The sequence below is a fragment of the Lutjanus erythropterus genome, chromosome 17 (assembly GCF_056507025.1).
Source record: "Lutjanus erythropterus isolate fLutEry1 chromosome 17, fLutEry1.hap2, whole genome shotgun sequence".
Lineage (NCBI taxonomy): Eukaryota > Metazoa > Chordata > Actinopteri > Lutjaniformes > Lutjanidae > Lutjanus > Lutjanus erythropterus.
The window spans coordinates 11,261,781-11,276,752 of NC_139333.1; the positions used below are offsets into that span (position 1 = coordinate 11,261,781).

At 38.6% G+C, this 14,972-nt stretch overlaps 3 protein-coding genes across 3 annotated transcripts; 1 reads left to right on the forward strand and 2 right to left on the reverse strand.

Annotated features, from left to right (window-relative positions):
• LOC146311783 (ras-related C3 botulinum toxin substrate 1) lies at positions 1-6,672 on the forward strand. The gene is made up of 6 exons (XM_084740728.1): positions 1-327; positions 2,435-2,506; positions 2,745-2,862; positions 3,332-3,394; positions 3,793-3,952; positions 4,966-6,672. Exons 1-6 carry the CDS (start codon positions 293-295, stop codon positions 5,094-5,096), a joined length of 579 nt encoding a protein of 192 aa, XP_084596854.1. The 5' UTR covers positions 1-292; the 3' UTR covers positions 5,097-6,672.
• Positions 6,673-6,979: 307 nt separating this feature from the next.
• On the reverse strand, positions 6,980-10,990 carry crym (crystallin, mu). Its single transcript, XM_084740726.1, has 8 exons — positions 10,747-10,990; positions 10,513-10,663; positions 9,557-9,619; positions 8,932-9,033; positions 7,753-7,936; positions 7,439-7,560; positions 7,266-7,350; positions 6,980-7,148 (listed from the first exon to the last, which is right to left on the reverse strand). The coding sequence occupies exons 1-8, from the start codon at positions 10,911-10,913 to the stop codon at positions 7,075-7,077; spliced, it is 948 nt and encodes a 315-aa protein (XP_084596852.1). The 5' UTR covers positions 10,914-10,990; the 3' UTR covers positions 6,980-7,074.
• Positions 10,991-12,305: 1,315 nt separating this feature from the next.
• snu13b (SNU13 homolog, small nuclear ribonucleoprotein b (U4/U6.U5)) lies at positions 12,306-14,654 on the reverse strand. Its single transcript, XM_084741466.1, has 3 exons — positions 14,442-14,654; positions 14,141-14,261; positions 12,306-12,676 (listed from the first exon to the last, which is right to left on the reverse strand). The coding sequence occupies exons 1-3, from the start codon at positions 14,442-14,444 to the stop codon at positions 12,414-12,416; spliced, it is 387 nt and encodes a 128-aa protein (XP_084597592.1). The 5' UTR covers positions 14,445-14,654; the 3' UTR covers positions 12,306-12,413.
• Positions 14,655-14,972: the final 318 nt, after the last annotated feature.

Sequence of the window (14,972 nt, forward strand, 5' to 3'; positions counted from 1 at the left end):
TTTCCTCAATCTTGACTCCAGAGTTTTTTTCCTGGGTGTTGCCTGCCTGGATTACAACTTTGGAGTTTCACCGGGTGTCGTTCAAAAGGAGACGATCGGGATCATTTCTGTAACGACATTTCCAACTTTTTTTTTTGGGACCGCGCTCGAAGCCCTCTCACTTAGTTTACGTGGTACTTTTAAAGCCCCACAGGAGGACCGGTTTATTTTAGCCGCCGTTAGCTGTTAGCTAAGCTAGCCGTGCTCGACCTGCTGTAACGTTGACTGCGGTTGCTATCGAGAGAGCCGTCCGATGCAGGCCATTAAGTGTGTGGTGGTGGGGGACGGGTAAGTTAAATTGCATTTTTATTCTCGGTTTGACCATTAAAATGTATGACTTTTACTGATATGGTGACGGATCAAAGCTAACACAGTTGTTGTGGTTGACCCAGTTACCAACAGTTGGCTAGCGGCTAACAACCCTCAGATAACATGCCAACTTGAACGACAGCTGTTGTTGTGCCTGCTCTCAGTCCAGCTGGGTCAGACAGATTTATCCACATGCTCCGGTTAGTTAGCTGTGACTGAATGGGTCACAACATGTCATTTATTAGACATGACGCAGGCTGCCATGTCCACGCCTAAGCTAGCTGCTGCATAGCTCGTCCTGTATACAAATTTCTGGATTGTTTGCTATTGAATTGATGTTTTAATTTGTTCTGTTCGCTGTGTGGTATTCATTAGCCACACAGCCACGTCAGGCCTTCTTTTTATGTAGGATATCAGAATTACATCAAAGTCCAAACCCAATATGAACCTGTGTTTGTTTTTTTTTAAACTATCTCATATTTGACCTATATACTTAATAATCAAAAGAATCCAGACCATTTTGTCAGTGAGGCAAAAGGTGGCAAAATAAGCAGGTTCTTTACATTTAGTGCTATGTGTAAATATATTGTATCATGCAATGTATGGTACTTTTTACTAAATTAAAAACTAAAATTGGGTGTAAAACTTAACCTAAAATGTTAGTTTACTGGAAAAATAAAAACTAGATTGAAGGGGGAAAAAAAGAAAACTTATTTAAACGATATTGTGTATTAACTAAAATAAGATAAAAATTTTGAAATTAGTCAAGTTGTAGTATTTGTCAAGACAACTAAGCATGAAGAGACTTTGGTGTAAGGCTGCCACTATTACTATTATTGTCTATTCATTTATCATTTATTTTCTCAATTAATCAATTAGTTGTTTGGTCCTTAAAGTGTCAAAAATGGTGGAAAATGATCAGTGTTTCCCAAAACCCAAGATGACATCTTAAAGCTGGAAAGAGAGACTTTTGACTTTTTGTCTTAAAAAAATGACGCAAAGTGATAAATTGATAATGAAAAAAGTAGGTGATTAATAGTTGACAACTTATTGATTAATTGATGCAGCTCTGCAGTGATGCATGTGTTTATTGAGACTGGGGTGTCTATATGACTATAATACACTTTTCACAGTGTGTTGTATTGTAATACTTATTCTGAACTTCTTAAATCTTGTCACCCCCATACAACAATAAAAAACTAACACTGAAACTAATAAAAACTTAACCAAAACATTTGGACAAACATGGAGCAATGAAAACTAAACTTATACAAACTAACCAAAGCTAAACTGAATAGAAAACAAAAATCAAAAATGAAATAAAATTTTTAAAAAAGTGGTGAAAAATACAAAACTAAAAACACTATTCTTGGAATAAAACCAACTAAATAGTGGGACAGGCTGTACAGAGCCACAGGTAAAACTGTGTTTTTATTTTTCACCACTGCTTTTCTTTCAAGTTTTAGCATAAGTGAATATTACCAGAAATATAAAAGCAAAGGTTAACAGAAGACGGAAATAGTCTTCATATTGATAATGAGTCAACTTAATTGTTGAACTCCATTGACCTCATACTGTAAGGTAGTAGCTTTGATCTCAAACAGTTTACAGTATTAATGGATGAGATTCAATCATGGCCTCTGACATATAATGTATGCAGGTACATTAGTACTCTTTGGAATTACTTGAACAGATTTAGTTGAGACTGTCAAATAGGGCTGAACTATTTTACTATAACCATTTCCCTTATGTTCTGTTCTGTCATTGTTACTGTGTGCATATCCTGTAGAAATATTTATTTAACAAAAAAAGTCCTGACATACAATTAAAAATTTCAAGGAAAAAACAAACAAACAGTAAAGCTAAAATCTTGATTTCATTGATGATGTCTTATCAAGTCAGTCAACACAGGATAAATCAGGCTTTCCTGACTCGTCTTTCAAGTAAAACATGTTAAACCTGTAAAACACTAAATGTGGTGTTGTTACCTCAATTCCATATACTCTAATCAACAAAACTGTGAGAATAATTTGAGCAGCAAGCTTCAGTTCTCGTGATTGTATTTTCTCTGTCTTTCTAATCCTAGTGCTGTGGGTAAAACATGCCTGCTCATCAGCTACACTACCAATGCCTTCCCTGGAGAGTACATCCCCACAGTGTAAGTAACACACACAAACACGCCTCTCTTGAATACCTGTGACACAGAGATGGCCAGCAAATGCAGGTGTGACAAAGTTTACCAGTCCACCAGTGCGATGGAAAGAAAATGTCATATTTTGATTGGCTACGTTGTTGATAAATGTATAAACATTTATGCACAGCTTCATTTCTTATTACAGTGTGGTACATTACAGCACGATTAAGCTTGAACCTAATCCTCACCTCCCTCTCTACAGCTTTGACAACTACTCTGCCAATGTGATGGTTGATGGGAAACCAGTGAACCTGGGCCTGTGGGATACAGCAGGACAGGAGGACTACGACAGGCTCAGGCCTCTGTCCTACCCACAGACGGTATGTGTGTATACATATACTTATATATTTCCATGCATCCATACACAGTAGTAACAGCTACTGGTCTCCAACCGCTGCTGTCCACAGACCAGTATCAGTCAGTGTTAGCATGAACACTGTTTTGACTTTGCTAGCATTGATTTGGAGTTATTCACTGGCCTGTAATGCTTAAGACAGAGTCTCTGCACTCAGCAGAGTAGAGCCTTGTATCCACAGTACCTATACACTGTCTGGAGGACGGCTGGAGGAAGTGAAAGGGAGCCCTTGTTTGCACTCTTTGTCCTTCTAACAAACTGGCCTCTGTCCCAAAGACTCACAGGGAGCTGAAAGTGAGGGGGTCAGTTTGTATTTAGTCCAGATTTGTCAAGTTGTGTGAGCCCTCATATCTGAACATTTGGAGTCTATTAAGTCAATATTGTCACTGTTTTTTATTGATATATTATTAACACTTGAGATTTTCCCTCCTCAGGATGTGTTCCTGATTTGCTTTTCACTAGTCAGTCCAGCCTCTTTTGAAAACGTCCGTGCCAAGGTGAGAACAACCCGCCTTTTATCTTAATTATACTACTACTAGTACTACTAAACAAAACCAACAATCAATAATACTCACTAATGCAAACCGTGCTTGTACTTTTTGCCAGTGTGGATGTGAAGCAGATTCATAATTGTCTAAAAAATGGTCTTGAAAGGTCTTAAATTTAACTTGTTGAAACCTTCATAGCCCTGTTAGAACAGCAGGACTGAGAATTATTCAGTGTTGGTGGAAGTTTGTGTCCTCTTGTTGCCCCCGAGTTCCTCAAAGGTCACATCATGTTGGATTAGAACCAGGAAACCGGGAAAGAATCTATTCTTTTAAGAACCCACCCACATTCCTGCTGTCACATCTGCATCCTGCAGCCGCTGACTCTGTCCTCATCTCTCCTAACCCAGTGGTACCCTGAGGTGAGACACCACTGCCCCAACACGCCCATCATCCTGGTGGGCACCAAGCTGGACCTGAGAGACGACAAAGACACTATCGAGAAACTCAAGGAGAAGAAACTCTCCCCCATCATCTATCCTCAGGGCCTGGCCATGGCTAAAGAAATAGGTCAGCTGTAACACTACACATACACAGATAACATGTTTAAATATTGATTTTTGTGAAAGGGATATTGTAGATTATTTGAAGTGAGGTTGTATGAGATATTTATCCATATTCAGTGTATTACTTGCTGTGGATGGTGGTTGGCAAGCCCTCAGTTAGGAGAAGCAGTAGGAGTGGCAGCATGGGAGCTAAGCAGTGTACTGCTATGAACAGGGTCAGCAGCCAACCAAAAAAATTCATTATATCAGTTTAAGTGTACAATACATTAAGAATATTTTCACAGCTTTACCTTGCAATCAGACAGCATTTTCTGATGGGATAAATGTTTTATATTTATTTTACTACTGACCCTGTCCAGTAGATTTGCTTCCATGGTTCATACATCCCCATTTAAAATAATCCAAACTATCCCTTTAAGGCTTCAAATCGAAGGAACTTGTTTTAGGTGGTAGTGTCTCTAGTAGTTTTCTAGACTTATAAACAAGTGATGCTCTTAAGTTTTGCAAAAAATAGAAAAGCCCACAGTTTCATAGTCAATATAAAATATATACCAAATATTTATTGGTCACATTTTTCTGTTAAAATCTATTGCAGGTATCTACAGATCCTAATATTAAAACATGCATTACATGCTGTGGGTATGAAGGGATTTGCAAGTGCATTTATAGGTTTTGAGAGTCTGGAAATGTTTGGTTCAGGTACCTTGAATTTGCTTGAATTTTACCATTTGAAGTTTAAGAGCATTCTATTAGAAAAACTGACTGGGAAAGCATTTTGTTCAGTCATTCAGGCTGTTATTAACCATTTTAAATCAACTCCCAACTGCCATTTTGAAACCTTATGCACCCTTGTAGTGAGTGGAGTATGGAAGATTTTTGGGCGATATCATACTTGTCTTACTCAAGTTTTAAAGTTATAAAAAAAAATAGTTTGGAGTGTCATACCATTGCAAACAAAAACAAGCTGGTGTGTTAACATTCTCTGCTTTTTCTGTTCTCCGCTCCTCTGCCGACCAGGTTCTGTGAAGTATCTGGAGTGCTCAGCTTTGACACAGCGCGGCCTTAAGACAGTGTTTGACGAAGCCATCAGGGCGGTCCTGTGCCCCCCACCCGTCAAGAAGAGGAAGAGGAAGTGCAGTTTATTGTAAAGGAGAGTGACAGGAAGTAGAACGTACGGTTGCAGTGAGAACTCACCCCCTCAGAGGGAAGAAGATGATGGCTGGGTTCCCCAAATAATCTGTTCACCCCCTGTGTCCTTGCTTACATAGAAGCTCTGGTAGACCCGAGTCTGAAAGAAGTTCACAGATTTAAGCAGCGCTGAAGGTTTTCTGTCGGAGCTGGTGTCTGGCTGCTTACATCTGTTTAGTTCTTTCAGATCGATAGGAATGAAGTGACTTTGTTAAGGCCTTGGAAATGTGAGGGTGGGGGGGTTTGATTTTAGGTCTGGGGTTAATTAAGGAGAACGAGGGAGGATTTTACAAAAAAACAAACAAAAAAACATTCATTATTTTTCTCAAACATTGTGAAAAAACACTACTTGAACGTGATTTTATCATGAAATTACCATAGATTTAACTCTACAAGAGACGGAGGTCCTGCACTGCACTCTTTCCCCAACACACTAAGAGATTCCTGCTGCCTTGATGAAATTTTACTTTAAGAAAAAATTGTTTTTTAGAAGTTAATTTCTCCTTTTTTCATTGTCAGTTTTTTTGTCAGTTGTGGTTGACGGACCGTTTTGTTTACATGTGTCATCTGACTCGACTGAGGTGTTGCCAAAACCCAGTCAACGGTCATCATGTCGTAGTCAATCCATGAACACTAAAATGTTGTTTCTCTTCCTTTTAATTTTGTTTTAATCTGTACGAGATACCATCATGCAGTCATGTATAAACAGTTCAACCCTTAAATGACTTATAACAATTGTTGTAGCAGCTGCTAAGTAATAAGTAGTAATCTCTACAATTAATGAGCATTTAAAACAGTCTCTGCTAGATATTTAACAGGTAATCATCTTGTTATGTTCCTAAAAGCTTCCCAGATGAATCCACTGCTCTCTTCTCACTATGTGGTAAGTGAACATGCAGTATTTTATGACTGTCGGGCACGTGAAGGTGTTGCTGTGCTGGTTCATTCTCAATCTATCTGTAAAGGGTATATCATCATACAGAAAGTCCAGGCTTTTCCCCCAGTATATGATGTTCCTCTTGCTATCATAATGGTGTGTAACCATATCATTTTGACCCCATCTATTACTGTTTTCTGAAGTCTGTGAGCCAGAGGATAACCAGGTGAAGGTTGCAACTGATATTAATGTTTATGTTGTACAATATGACCATGAGAAGTAACTTTTTCAGCCAATGCATTTTATTTTGAAATGAGCAATGATCAAACTGCATGGGTGCCCTGGCGAGCCATTATTAATCTGGACTCATTTTATCAGTGTTTCAATGGCGCTGTGGAAGTGCACACTAAGATTTACTTTCTTGCTAAATGTGGTTTAATTTTCACATAGTAATATGCTGATTTTTCTTTTCTTTTTTTTTTTTTTTAAGAAAAAGCAAATAAAATTCATTTAAATTGCTCCACTGTATTCTATATCATCTGTCCAAGCATGTAACACAACAAATGAAATAATATAAGTGAGACTGCAACTTATTATTTTGCCCTTATTTTTGTGAAATCTATAAAATAAAAATGTAGTGAAAAATGCCCCTCACAGTTTCCCAGAGTCCAATGAGCTGTGTTTTTCATTTGACCAACAGTCTAAAATGCAAACAAAGTGGGTCCACAACTATAAAAAAAAAGAGAAAAAGAAGCACATCATCACATTTTAGGAGTTGGAACCAGTTAGATGCTGGCATGTTTAGCCATGCTCGCGACATGGCTTTTGGGGAGCTACATTCAACAAATACATAAATGCATCACTTTTGCTTTTGACTTGCTTAAACAAGTCATTTATCAAAATTATTGCCGAATAATTTTCTGTTGATTGACTATATGATTAATAAAGGTTATATATATATAATTTGTTTTCCATGATGAATAAACTGAAGTAAATTTCCACTCCTTTCTTATATTGTCCTGATCTTGATCAGTTGGCACGTCAGGTCAGGGTTCACCTCTTCATGGTTGGTTCACTTTCGCTTTCCATTGTTGAAATACCAGCTCAGCAGACACTGCATCTTCAACTCCCATTCCTGTTGTTGTAAATAAAGAAAACAAGTCATGGTCAGACTGAATCCGATGAACAAAAATGGAAAACTTAATGACTTTCCACATGATAAAGACCAGGCCTATAGGTAGGTAGCGCTTACCAAGGGATTTGAACACAGTTGTCTTCTCTCTGAGCGCAGGTTTCGTACCATTAATAACATCTCCAAGTTCTGCGAACACCTCAGCCTGACAACGAAAGATCCACAATGACATTAACACACACCTCAGTCATCTTATCATGGCGGTTAGAAAGCATACTGACAGACTGACTGACCCCAGAGAGGATGACGTCACCGGACTCAGTCGTTGCTCCATCTCTGCTGTCAGCGTACACCACCGCCTCCTTCATCAACACGTCGTCCAGCTCCCGCCAGTTTGGCCTACAAGCTCCCACTGCTGCTCAGTAACAGGAGGGAAACGCCGTGCTAAATATGCATTTTTTTTTTTTTTTTTACTGCAGCAGCAAGAAAATCCTCTGAGTTTTAAACACTACACACCCTAAAATCTGACTTATTTGCATAGTGCAGATCTAAAAATCTCACCTATTTCCTCTTTAATTTGATTTGCATGTTAGTTATTACTTCTCACCTGCAACATGGGCTCCTGGTTTGACCCACTGACCAAAGAGCACTGGCTCTGTACTTCTGGTTACTGTCACTATCATGTCCGCTCCCCTTACTGCCTCCTCTACTGAGGCACATGGTTTAACCGCACCGCTGACAGACTGGCAAAACCTCTGCACTCCCTGTCTTCTGTGGCTCCACACGCGCACCTGAGGTGAGGATCCAGGGGAAAGTGTGACAATTATTTGTATGTCAAACAATCAAAAAACTCATTTCAACAGTAATCAAGAAAGTCAAGATGTAGAAGCACAATGATTGGTATCACTTTTTAATTTAAATGACAAAGTTTATTGAATTTCCTATTCATGATAGGAATAGTTTGACGTTTTGGAAATTACACTCGATAGTGAGCTTTAGAAGTGCTGGTAGGTCAATTTTGTTGCCTCTGGGCAGAGTCAGGCAAGCTGTTTCCCCCTGTTTTCAGTCTTTATGCTAAGCTAAGCTAACTTGCTCCTAGTGGTAACTTCATATTTAACGCACAGATAAGAGAATGCTATCAATATCCTCATCTAACTTTGTGAAAGAAAATGTTACCTTGTTAGATACTGGAGGATATTGGAGGATTTAGCTAAAAAATAAAAACAAAATATAGGTTCATTTAAAAATAATCTCTTTTTTAATCATCACTTATGACTAGACATGTGTTGTGTCTCTCTGTGTGTGCAGGCAGTGTGCCTGTATTTCTGCCTGTATTACCTTATTTTGCTGTGGTCCGGACATTTCTGGGTGTCAACCATTGGGTAGCGGTGTCTAGTGTGTCTGTTTGACCGATGGTGGGACTGAGCTACAAACGCATGCTAACCACCATTAACCAATCAGATCATAATGTTTATTTCCCTGATTTGCTGCTTAGTTATTGCTAACACCACTTAGGGAGGAGGGGCCAGCTTTGAATGTTGCATTTACAAACAGCAGCCGACAAATCCTGCACAGTGCACCTTTTATCAAGGTATTTTGTGGACGTTGAACGGTTTGATCTTCAAGAAGGCCTGGGGGCCAAAACGTCACCTCAATAAAAGAGACATGCATATGGAGCAAGAATATGCGACAGTTTCCTTACTCTCAAACATGTCAAGTCGCATACATTGCCTACAGGCTTCTGAACAAACTTGCTCTTTACACACTTGCAAATTTGCAACTGTACCTCTTTGAACGGAAACATTTCTGTGAAGACGCTGTAATGACTCAGGGCCTGTTTGCCGCTTCCCAAGATGGCCAGCACCTCTGCTCCAGGACGCATCAGCAGCTGCGTGACAAAAACACCAGAGCAGAGCCAAGACTGTCATTAGAACAAGGGTGGTTATTACACTGTCATAACCATGACAACTTGACATTAGCAATACTACTACTAGTACGAGTAATAATAATAATGATGATAATAATGATAATAAAAGCATTTGACAGTGTAATGAAACTTTATGACATCTTTATGACAAGTCCAAAATATACCACTGAAAATATTCATGACACTCTGATAACAGTCTTATGACGGTTTATGTCAAAAACCAACCTCATGTGACATTATAAAGTAATCTCAAACAATGTCAGCTGTGCATTAAAAATGACACAACTGATCAAATGATACTTAATGAGTTATAAACAGTCCTACATGCTCACAAAGACTCCTCAGTGTTCACAACGGGTGTCATGACATGGTTATGACAGTGTAATGACAATCTTATGTACACCTGTTCAAATAAAGTGTTAACCAGGTGTACAACATCAGTGAACAGGGAGTGTGAGTAGATCTTTACAAAATGGAAAAGCACCTTGGCAGAGATGGCGGAGACTGCAGCAGTCCTCATGCTTGTGATAACCTCTCCATTCATAACCTGCAAACAGGTGGAAACACGTCATCACCAGCTGTTACAGTGCAGATTTAGACTGACTGTTTTTATGCAGCACACTCTTTACTTCAGCAGAAGTACAGACACATATGTAAAACAAGAGTCTGGTAAAATTAGAAGTACTGATTAAACTTATTTTCTCAAGTAAAAGTTAAAAACTACAGGCTCTGAAATGTACTTGTTATGTCTTTTTTGCCTAGTTATGTCTTTTGTGTCTTTTTTGTCTGTTGTTTCATCTTTTTTTGCGGTTGCATCTTTTTTTTGTCTTGTAATGTCTTTCTGTTCTTATAAGGTCCTTTTCCTTTTCGTCTTGTTATGTCTTTAACATTGTTTTTTTTTTTTAAATCTTGTTAAATCTTTTTTGTCTTGCAACATCATTTTTGTCCTGTTACTTCTTTTATGTTAATATGTCTCTTTTGTCTTTCTTGTTTTGCTAGGTCGTTTTGTTCTTGCTGTGTCATTTTTGTCTTATGTCTTTGATGTTTTTTTTTTTTATCTTGTTAAATCTTTTTGGTCTTGTTACTCCTTTTTTGTCATTATCTCTTTTTGTCTTGTTATGCCTGTTGTGAGTGATATGGACTAATGGATACACCAAGGAATTGTTACAAGCTTCTGTAATTGTGAAAATAATACATGTACTGATATTAGAAAATGTACTTTGTAATTTGTACATTGAATACTTAAGTATTTTTTGAAAGCATGTACTCAAGTACTTTGACGCAAGTAAAATTTTGACTGCGCAACTTTCACTTGTAGTTGAGTAATATTTGACTAGAGGTATCTATACTTTGATTCAAGTATAGCGGTTAAGTACTTTGTCCACCACGGCAGTATTATAATGTGTCAGAGTCATTCATGCATGCAGTAGTTTTACTCACAGCCTTTACATTCCCATACTCTGGGTCGAGCAGCACCACTGTGGCTTGCACGGCGGGCAAAGTTGAGCCCCCCTCCCTCTTGTAGAAACACACGAGCTTTGTGCACAGGACTCCATCATTCTCCATGTATGTTGGCATCAGTCCCAGGAAGCTGCAACAGTGAAGCAATAACAGCAACTGTTAATGGTTCTCGTGTTAAAACTGCACTCGCGGTCCGGCACAGGGCAGACCTACCCGCTGTGTTTCTGCAGGGGCACCGTGGAGCGCACAGGCTGGATCACCTCCGCGCTGTCACGCCTGGAGAATTTCCCCAAAGCTTCCTCCAGACGGGGGACCAGCTCTCTGCAACGCAACAGCCGCTCAACTTCGTGCTCCGGTATGACAGCTGGAGCTCCGGCCATCGTGGCTCCTGCTTCTGCGGTTCAGTTCAAAGTTCGAGTCGCTGAGCTGCGTTCAAGGACCGCAGAAAGGCCCTTTAAACACCGCGGTGGGAGGAGTGGCTCCGACACTGAGGGAGGAGTGTTTCAAATTGATCATATGTTTTACGAAAGTGGATGGATGAATAAATGAATGTACATTTTAAACTGGTCTGGTAGACTAACAGTGGTAATGAAAGAAGTAGATTCTTCACTTGAGTAAAAGTTGTAACACAACTTGTAACAAAGGAAACCTAAGTATTATTGACAAAGGGTGCAAAAATTAAAAATATTCATGCACAACTGCCCGTGTCGATGCAACTGGTTGGAAAATAAAAACTGCAGTATTGTGTTTGAGGTGGGCCTGCTGTATTTGTATATTTCAATTTTATGTCACTGTTAAATAAGAAAATTTCAGAGGAAAATGTTGTACTTTTCACTCCACTACACTGAGTAACAACTGTAACGATTTTACATTAAAAAAAATAATACATACAGCAAATCCTTCATATCTGATGTGCGGTTATCCTGTGAAATACACTATATTTATTTTTACATGGTATAATCATACAATCCAATAACATGCGTCAAACCATCTTGTGAATTCCATGCTTGTATTTTTTACACACATATACGTGTGTGTATTTCTTTTAGTACAATGCTACACACCGTATGTATTTACTGCATTAATGCAGTTATCCTTTACAATTATCCAGGTGAAAGGTGAGTATACCGATTTTTTTTTTTACTTAAATCTGTTTCTGTATTTTATTTCCTACTGTCCACGTTGAGATGTCTGAGTTGTTACCAGCTACACCAGATCAGCTGGGTTTATGTCACCGTCAGAGGCCTAAAAAAGTATGCAGCATTTCACAAGCAATATTTCAAAAGCTAAGATTTGTATTTCAAATGAGGGTTATTCATATTACATTCTTCAGAATAACCTTACCTACCCAATCTAATGTTAAATATATTCACCTATATTATTTTTGGATGATAAAACCAAACAATGCAAGGCTATTTGCTAATGACAAACATTTCAATATTTAATAAAAAGAGCAACCACTCTGAGCACAATCCCAGTCAATGTTTGGATATCACACCATTAGTGGTCTGAGGGACATGCAAACACTTTCAGGTCAGAATAACCGCTGTTCTAAAGACGTGAACTATGTCTACAACAGTTTATTTGTCCCTAAATTTACATTCTAATGTTAATTACAAATGTCTTTGTCAGCTGTTAAAAGCAACAGTCGTAATTATAATTACCTGAACTGAATAAGAACAATATGACCAATCAAAATGAACAAAACACCAGGTTTAAATAAAAAAGTATTTTAATATGAACCATGCCACAGCAAACTGATGCATGTAAATGGACACGCTGTCCTAAAAAGTAAAAAAAAAAGAAAAACTGTTAATCAAACAGAACAAATTACTTTCATTCTGGAATCTGGAGACTTTGTCATATCAGTACAACAACAATCACACAAGCAGTCTCTCAATGGCCATCTGCACAGACTGAATCTGGGGTTTGAGCTGCGACCCCTCCTTTATGGTGACTGAGGTAGCGATGACGGGGCGGGACACCCCGCAGGCACGGCCCAGGGCCTGCTTGGAGCGGACAAACACGTACGGGACGTTCTTGTCCTCGCAGAGCAGTGGCAGGTGGAGGATGATCTCCAGTGGTTCGGCATCAGCAGCCATCACAATGAACTCAGCGATGCCTCTGTTCAGGGTTTTAGTGGCTGGAGAGGAGGAAGATCAGTTAGTAATCATGTCATCACCATAACATTTTAATATCGTTTTAACCTGTTTTATATTTTAAATATTTTATTTTAACCATTTTGGCAGCTTTACACAAGCAGCCTATTGTGAGATACAACACCATAACATTGTATCTCAGTGTCTGTGATTAAACTAGGGCTGCAACTAACAATTACTTTTATTTTTGATTAATCTGCCAATTATTTTCATATTGTCTCAAATCTAATGATTTCAAATTAAGAGGATAATTAATATAAAATTCTGTACGTTTCTGTCGTTCTGCAGTCTGCTTTGCTTTCACACATACTACACTACATAAATATTGGACGAACAGGTGAAACAATGGGCCTCATGTGAGAACCACTCGTATGAACACGTATGTTCTTAAGTAGTGTGTACAAGTGATCTAAGAGAACGACGCATCCACCAGTTTTCTTGTATTTTGAATTTTCTTTCAGATATGAACACACTTTACGAGTGGTTCAGACCTGTCGCAGGAGTCGTGTACAGTCAGTGTGCTGTTATCCAACCCAAAGTTTTTCTCTAATAACTGCATATTTCACTAGTTTGAAGACATTTAGAGTTTGAAAACTAAATTATACTTCGTAATTATGTCGACATCATCCGGTTTGACTACATTTCAAATTATGATTGTAAATTTACATATGCCTATAATCATTCAATGATTCATTATTACCTGCTGACAGGTGTACTGGCTGTACATCTGTATATACAGTTTTATTAAGTCTCTGATGCCAGACATACAGGGCAGGGTGTGCAGCCATATATGATATTACTGAGGCATTAATTATGCTAATTTACAACTCTCCTGCACGTGGCGGATCATTTATACAGTTATCTGAAGTTACAAGCATTTGTTAAATCTGATGTTGCATGTTCGTATGAGCCCTTCACACAAAAAACTAAGAGAAATTTATGATAAGAATATAAAAATGTTCTTGCATGAACCTCGATGTCAGACAATTTGCTTAATGATAAAGGCATACATTTGAGGAGCGGCAGCTCTAAGCACAATTCAGGTAAAAGTTTGGATATCGTACTGTTAGTGGCCTGAGGAACATGGTATCATAATGTCAAATTAGCTGCTCCCCTTTAGCACCCCCTGTAACAATCAATTTAAGTCTTAATGTGGGGCTGAAATTATTCCTCGAGGAACTTAAGTGACTGTTACTAAAAATCACTGATGCAAATTCTTTGCTGTACTACTTTATATTACTATATTACATTAGACTCTTCTCTTGTATGGTTACTTGGTAAAGTTAAAGCATTTCTTGTGTTTCTACTGGTGTTAACCACGTTTCACATACTTTTCTCATGTTTTGTGATGCCTACACGACCTCTGAAAATAATCATATTACCAGGTCGTTTGAGATCGCGTTGAAAACTTACAAAATGGTCCTAAGATGTATAGTATTTATTCTCACCTTCATTAGCCCCTTTCCTCAGCTGTTTGTAGTTGGAGGCTTGCTGCACCAGGTCCAGGATGGTTTTGGTCAGCGTGGCGTCGGCCAGCGGGTAGGCCTTTGGGTTCACTTGAGCTTCAGACTAATCAGGGTAAAGAAAACAAAATAAAAACGAATTTAACAGCAGAAAGCAGTATATGAAGTGAACAATACAAGCGTGGTTGTTAAGACTTAAAGGTTATTCTGCACCCTAGCTTCTTTAGCTTAGCAGTTAGCTAGCTCGTCTGTTAGCTTGTTAGTTCATTCAGAGCTCAACACTCACCATTGTGAATAGTTTTTTCTGATATTCCGGCCCTCTCGGCGAAATGCTTCACGGAGGACTATTTTCTTTCACCTGAGGTTGAAAAGGCAACAAGTCGCAATATATGTTTTATATTAGTAGTAACTATGTAGCGCTATGAACTCTCTAAGCTCTGTTGCATGCAGCAGATCCAAACGTTCACCGCACGTGTGAGATGAGGCACATGCGCACTGGGAACACCAACCGAAAACCACAGGAAATGCCTACCCCCCTTTGCGTGATCGTCTATGGGAACCATATATTTGCGGAAACTCCCGCGAGATTTGTACGAGTTGTTTCTTCATTGTGCACCTTGCACAAACGAATTATGTTTCATAATGTGACAGTGCTGTGGTAAAGATCTGGGTAGTTTTGTGTATAGAAAACACTTGGTTATTATGGTTATGGATAGATCATAATTTGGGTTAAAATTATCAGTCTCGCGAGATGATTCGTGGGTCTGGAGGAACTTATTTTAATATATAAATGTTTATAATATAAAACAATGAAATA

What these genes read in the sequence shown, in the direction of transcription:
- snu13b (XM_084741466.1), bottom strand. An exon ending in GAGGAAAGGGGCTAATGAAG is followed by an intron (nt 12,677 to 14,140) that starts GTGAGAATAAAT and finishes CCTCCTCTCCAG; the next exon opens with CCACTAAAACCCTGAACAGA.
- LOC146311783 (XM_084740728.1), top strand. Translation starts at nt 293, where the DNA reads ATGCAGGCCATTAAGTGTGTGGTGGTGGGGGACGG. An exon ending in GGAGAGTACATCCCCACAGT is followed by an intron (nt 2,507 to 2,744) that starts GTAAGTAACACA and finishes CCCTCTCTACAG; the next exon opens with CTTTGACAACTACTCTGCCA. An exon ending in CTCTGTCCTACCCACAGACG is followed by an intron (nt 2,863 to 3,331) that starts GTATGTGTGTAT and finishes TTCCCTCCTCAG; the next exon opens with GATGTGTTCCTGATTTGCTT.
- crym (XM_084740726.1), bottom strand. Translation starts at nt 10,913, where the DNA reads ATGGCCGGAGCTCCAGCTGTCATACCGGAGCACGAAGTTGAGCGGCTG. An exon ending in AGTATGGGAATGTAAAGGCT is followed by an intron (nt 9,620 to 10,512) that starts GTGAGTAAAACT and finishes ACCTGTTTGCAG; the next exon opens with GTTATGAATGGAGAGGTTAT. An exon ending in AAATGTTTCCGTTCAAAGAG is followed by an intron (nt 7,937 to 8,931) that starts GTACAGTTGCAA and finishes TCCTCACCTCAG; the next exon opens with GTGCGCGTGTGGAGCCACAG.